At 41.6% G+C, this 6,734-nt stretch overlaps 1 protein-coding gene across 1 annotated transcript; it reads left to right on the forward strand.

Moving 5' to 3' along the window:
- Positions 1-3,596: 3,596 nt before the first annotated feature.
- LOC110871923 (DELLA protein GAI1) lies at positions 3,597-6,056 on the forward strand. Its single transcript, XM_022120678.2, has one exon. The coding sequence runs from the start codon at positions 3,825-3,827 to the stop codon at positions 5,658-5,660; it is 1,836 nt and encodes a 611-aa protein (XP_021976370.1). The 5' UTR covers positions 3,597-3,824; the 3' UTR covers positions 5,661-6,056.
- The last annotated feature ends 678 nt before the right edge of the window (positions 6,057-6,734 follow it).

A 6,734-nucleotide genomic window follows, 5' to 3' on the forward strand; every position in this document is an offset into this window, starting at 1 on the left:
TAAAGATTTCCCAGTGAAATCACCTTACTGTATATTATGGGATTTATCCCTATATTATATAAACGAGCAAGTTTTAATATTAAAAGATCCTGCTTAAAAAGACTTCCGCTGTCATTTAAATAGATACCACGAGATTTCCTGCGTCGCGGCTCTGGACCGGGTCAAACCAGGGCCGAGGGCCGTGACAGGGGGGTGTGAGGGGACTTGGGTTGGGGGCTTTGCTTGACACGTGGCAGCTGGGGGGATCCACAAGGTGTGGTGTGGCGTGGCGGGGCTGTGGCTAGTGTCACACCCAAACGATGGCGGAATCATCGGGATGTGGCATGATGCGAATAGGTTGCTCGAGAGAATCCATAACGACTAATTATGGCAATATTTAATAAGGTTCAATTTCCTATACAATCAAACAAATATTCTCAGAAAAACCAAAATGAATTTCAGTAGTTTCTCAAGCAACAAAACAAGATGTAACAAAACTTGCAATTAAACTTAGGCGGGTTTCTAAAATCCTAGACCATTTCCAGCAGTAATCCATCAACCTGTCACATACGTTAAAATAAAGGTCAATACAATAATGTAAAGGTGAGTACACAAGTTTAGCATAAGTATAGTAATAAAGCGTATACGCATAACCAGCATGTAACAAGTAAAGGGGCGAATCAAGTAAGCTATCGACAATGATACAAGCTAACCAAGATGATTACGTGGTAGGGTATGCGCGATACGTGTTCACCACAGTGAGCACGCACGTAAGGTTAGTAAGAAATCCTTAACAACCCCTGAGTAAACAGGTGCTGAGTCCAAACTATAGTACTATCGTTGCTAAGGGTGGTAGGGCAAGTCATCACTGTGTAAACATAGCAAACAAACATTCAGCAATTCATGTATAACATGCGAGAGCGGTTAGCGTTTTTTAAAAGAGCTTAAGCGTTGTGTGCGTCGTGTTTTGATAGAGAACGTATGTAACACCCAAAAAGTGCGTTAAGCGAAAATGAGCCGAGTATACTCCCAGTGCGTGATTGACAGTTAAACACGGTCTGGAAAGGAGTGGAGGGAGCGCCGGATCAGCCTGCGTACGGGAACAGAGTGCATAAGTCTTCCAAAGTGCTGAAACGGTCAAGTTAGAGTGTCGAGTGGAAAAACAAGTTCCTCGTACGAAGGGGTAGTTCGTACAAAGGGTGTCGGTGCTTCGTGCAAGTTGCTTGTTTCCGTGTCCAAAATCCAGTGTTCTTGGCGTCTTTCTTTGGGAAATCGAGTGTTCATCCCTCCAGTCTTAAGCTATTGATTAAACTTAGAGCCGGAGAAGTCTTTTGAGCGATTTAGTCACATGTGGGAACATGGGTTGGTTTGTACGAAGGGTGCCTCGTACGAAGGGGGTGCCTCCGTACGAAAGGTTGCCTTCGTACAAGCTAGTCCCTTTCGAACAGGTGGATGTCTTTGCATCTTCATGCGTTTGGAACTGTGTTTTCGCCTGAATCGGATGTGTTTTCGAGTCCTTTTCATGACGGTTTCAACACTGCTTCGTCCTACTATCCAGTGAACGAAACATATGTTGGTTTTGATCCGTTACAGTGTAAAAATCCAGTTTAAAACAGTTTTCCTTGGATTAAACACTTGGTGAGTGCGAAATAATCAGATTTCTATCTTGGGAAGCCAAAGCTAAGCCCAATACACTCGTTTAGGTGTAAATCCGTAGCAAAAATCAGAAGTTTTGATGAAAAAGGTGAAGGTTTTCGTAAAGGGTTATTGGATTTTATCACCCCAAACTATTGGCTATTGGCTGCTGCCACCCCCAACTATCACTTTGACGTCCGTCACCCCTAACTTAACACTTAGTGTGTTCAGTCACCACATCGTTAACTGATCACTAATTTTAGATCCCGTTACTATACTTTTGGGGGTGTCATAGGGATCTTAGGAAGTTTTAGTGATCTTACGACACCCCAAATGTATAGTAACTTGATAAAAAGTGAGTGATCAGTTAACGAAGTGGTGACAGAACACACTAAGTGTTAAGTTGGGGTGACGGGCGTCAAAGTGATAGTTAGGGGTGGCAACGGCCAATAGTCAATAGTCAATAGTCAGAGGTGATAAAATCCAATAACCCTTTCGTAAATAGAGAAGTTTAGATGAAATCGGAGATAAACTCGTGAAAAATCGTTGTGATACTTGTGAAAATAGTGATTCTTACTTGGGATGCAGAGAGAAGGCAGGTAGGGAGTGTTCTTGTGCGAGTGGCAGCAAGTGGTGAATGAGGGACTGAGCTGGGTATTTATAGAAAGAGGATGTTTGGTGTGAGCTGGGTTCTGTACGAAGGGTGCCTTCGTATGAAGGTGCCTGTTTCGTGCGAGTGATTCCCGTTTCGCGTGTCGGATGTTTGTTTGGTGCGTTTGGTTGCGTTAGTTAGTTAGAGCACTTTAAGTGTTTTAGCGAGGTATTAAGTGTTGCGCTGTGTTGCGTTTTAGCGTGATAGATCAGGTCGCGCGAGTGAGCGATTGAGCGTTTAAGCGAGTATCAAACAAATACAACGCACTTAACATTTAAACACACAAATAATATAAATAAATCCGCGTTTTGAGTTCTCGTTGAGTTTGCGTTGCGATGAGCGTTTAAGTAATAAGCGTTTAGATGCGATAAATAAGCGATATAAAAAATGCGTTTTAAAAATGTAGTTAACCCTTGGTAATCATCGAATCTCGGAGTACAAGCGTTTACGAATGAATCAACGATAAGAATAGGAACAACCGAAATTCGGGTTGTTAAAGCTGGGTGTTGATCTTCTTTTATTTCCTTGATTGCAAATAAACTAACCGGGGTGATTACCGACCTAAATTCTTGCTAATTGCTTAATTTTTTTTTTTACGGAAAACACTATTTTAGTAAATAGTTTTTTAAGAACATCAAAATGGTAATAGTTTTTCCCCTAATACCATTACGGAATAAAAAAACTCCACAATTACTATTTTAAGTAAATAAATCCATAAACCGCTACACAAGATATTCTCATGTATATCCGTGAACATTATAGATAATATGTGTAACCCGTAGTAAGATTTGGTATAGACATCATTTTACAACTGATCAAACCCGACTGTAGCAACAATATGTCATATGTGTAATAAATTGTTGTTAGAATAATGACTAAGGAGTGTCTATCTCTATTTAGGCTTTGTGGCGGGGTAGGGTTCGGGTTTTCTTGGTATCCAAAGGGATTTTTTGGGTCGTATTCACGGTTAAAAGGATGCATTGTAGAGGATGTGGGTTAAATTTATAAAAATATAGAGATAGAAGAAGTAGAGATGTAGAGAAGCGGTAAAAAATTGTAAAAAAGGGTAGTATTTATAAGGTATATATATATATATTTTTTTTAAAATTATACTAGCCGTTGGCTAACGACTATCACAAACGGTTCAAAATTCACCAATCAATCCTAGCTAACCAGATCACACCGCTCCCCGGCGTTCAAATGCACGCCAGCAGAGCAACATCGTAACCAACACTGACACGATGTGGGTTAACTAGCGTTGCCTGACATCCCCACCCCATAAACCCCCCCACTCCCCCAATAGCCTTATATCACAATTTCTCCCCATTTAAAAAAGCGAGAAGAGATTGTGTGTGAGTGTTGTGTTGTCCGATTGTTGGTCCATCGTATGTCGCGCCCACCCCTCACGAGCGTCTCCTCACACCACTTGTATTCCCTGACCCATCTCTCTCTCTCTCTCTTCACCACCTCCATTCACCAATCCTCACCCCCTTTCCCGATCCCCAATCCCACCGCCCTTTCACACCCACCAATTTGATTTCATTTCAATTTATTCCCTATGAAGCGTGAATACCCAAATCAGAATTACGCTGAAACTTCCAGTTCAGCTACTAAATCAAAGATGATGTGGGACGAGTTTCACCCACCCGACACCGGAGTTGACGAGTTACTATTCGATTTAGGCTACCAAGTCAAGTCTTCTGACATGAACGACGTCGCGCAAAAGATCGAACACCTTGAGGGCATTCTCACAAACGACGTCGGTTTGTCCCAACTCGCCTCTGATTCCGTTCACTACAACCCTTCCGATCTTTCCTCCTGGCTTGAGTCCATGATTTCCGAACTTAACCCCATCCTTCAACCACCTCTCACCATCAATAATCCCTTCTCAAACGACATCGTTCAGGCTCAACCACCTGCTGCTGTTATAAACAATAATTCCTTCTTAAACGACGCCGTTCCGGTTCAGGTTCAGGTTCAACCACCTGTTGTTAATAATTCGTTTGTAAACGACGTCGTTGTACACATCGACGATCTGCAAGCCATTCCTGGCAACGCTATTTACCCTCCGCCGCCGGCTAAAAAACTTAAAACCTCATCTCCGTCGTCCTCCGGCGGCGCGTCGTTTTCTAGCACCGGCGCGTCGATCTCCGGCGGCGCGTGTACTTCATTCAATCGGAACCAGAATCAAAACCAGAGTTCGAACAACAACCAGAACCGGACACAGAACCAGATTGTTGTGGTGGATTCACAGGAGAACGGGATCCGGCTCGTACACACGCTGATGGCATGCGCCGAAGCCGTACAAAACGCCGATCAAAAGCTCGCCGAAACCCTAGTAAGCCGAGCCGGTATGTTAGCAGCTTCACAAGCCGGCGCGATGCGAAAAGTGGCCTTATACTTCACCGAAGCACTAGCTTGCAGAATCTACAAACTAAACCCTAAATCACCACACAATTCACCAATCCTTAATAACATTCTTCAATCGCATTTCTACGAAGCCTGTCCGTATCTCAAATTCGCTCATTTCACCGCAAATCAAGCCATTCTTGAAGCTTTTTCAGGTAAAAGTAAGGTTCATGTCATTGATTTCAGCATCAAACAGGGAATGCAATGGCCTGCGTTGTTACAAGCTTTGGCTCTTAGACCGGGCGGTCCACCTAAATTCCGGTTAACCGGTGTTGGACCGCCCGTTAATAATAACAATAATATTGATTATTTACAAGAAGTTGGGTGTAACTTAGCTCAGTTAGCGGATACGATTCATGTCGAGTTTGAATACTCTCGGGTTATTGCCGAGAGTTTAGCGGATATTGAACCGGGGATGTTGGATTTACGCGATGATGAAGTTGTGGCGGTTAATTCGGTGTTTGAGATGCATCAGTTGTTGGCTCGAGCGGGTTCGGTTGAGAAGGTGTTGACCGCGTTGAAAGTGTTAAATCCGGTTATTGTAACGGTTGTGGAACAGGAGGCGAATCATAACGGGCCGGTTTTTCTAGAGCGGTTTACTGAGTCGTTGCATTATTATTCGACGCTTTTCGACTCGCTTGAGAGTGGTGTGTTTGACTCGCTTGAAAGTGGTGCGAGCGAAGAGGATAAGGCTATGTCGGAGGTGTATTTGGGGAAGCAGATTTGTAATGTGGTGGCGTGTGAAGGGGCGGATCGGGTTGAGAGGCATATGACGTTGACTCAGTGGAAGAGTTTGTTTGACTCGGCTGGGTTTGAATCGGTTCATTTGGGTTCGAATGCGTATAAGCAAGCGAGTATGTTGTTGGCGTTGTTTGCGGGTGGTGATGGGTATAGAGTGGAGGAAAATAATGGGTGTTTGATGTTGGGTTGGCATACTCGGCCACTCATTACGACGTCGGCTTGGAGGAGTCGGTCGACTCGGTGAACTCAGTTGGGTTAACTCAGTAGGGTTAACTCGGTTGGGTTAACTCAGTGGGGTGTGGCTAGTTGCTGAGTTGGAAAACTGAAAGTGAGACTGAGACTGAGTGGGTGGATGACACCTGGTTGGTGTCTTTGTTTATCTATTTACAAAAGTAATTTTTTAAAAGTTTTTATTTTATTGGGAGTTGGGGGGTTAAAGTTGGAGTTTAGGTTAATATTGTGTGGGTGGAATGGAATATTGTAATTTTCTCAAGGGGGTGAATGAAAATAGGTCAATGTGAATTTTATAATTGCATAAAGTCAAAGGTTGCATCTTTAGTTTGATCTAAAGTTCTTGAGCTTTGTAAACAAGTTGTCTAGTGACTATTTTCTCCTTTCTAAGTTATTGTGCTTTTGATAAGTTTCATGTGTTATTGACTAGTTATTATGCTTTTGTTAAGTTTCATGTGTTATGGACTACATTATAGTAGAGTTAATTACTGTTTCGTCTTTATGGTTTGTCAAAAATCACTATTTCGGTCCATTAGTTTAAAAATTACGATTTCAGTCCTTGTGGTTTCACTTTCGTAACCATTTTAGTCCATGTGGTTTCACTTTCATAACCATTTCAATCCATTTTATTCTGTAAGTATAGGGACTGAAATGGTTACGAGGTGGACTGACATGTTTACAAAAGTGAAACCACAGGGACTGAAATCGCAATTTTTAAACTAATGGACTGAAATAGTGATTTTTGACAAAACAAAGAGACGAAAACAGTAATTATATAAATGTGTATTGGAAGCTAGAATGGTTATATTATTATTGGTTTAATAGTTAGAACGGAATAAAACATAGGATGACTTGGTGCTTAAATATTATAAAAGTACGTGTATATGATATCAACTTGTTAATAGTATATTGTTAGTTATTTAAATGTGTATATTAGATCAACTTGTTAATAGTATATTGTTAGTTATATAAAAGAATATGGTGTATGTATTGATTTTTGAAAGCAAAACATAATAATACGACCATCTTCACATATTAAGAGATTTCAAATTTAACTATTGTAAAACATAAAAATATTTATAAAACT

The sequence above is a fragment of the Helianthus annuus genome, chromosome 8, assembly GCF_002127325.2.
Source record: "Helianthus annuus cultivar XRQ/B chromosome 8, HanXRQr2.0-SUNRISE, whole genome shotgun sequence".
NCBI lineage: Eukaryota > Viridiplantae > Streptophyta > Magnoliopsida > Asterales > Asteraceae > Helianthus > Helianthus annuus.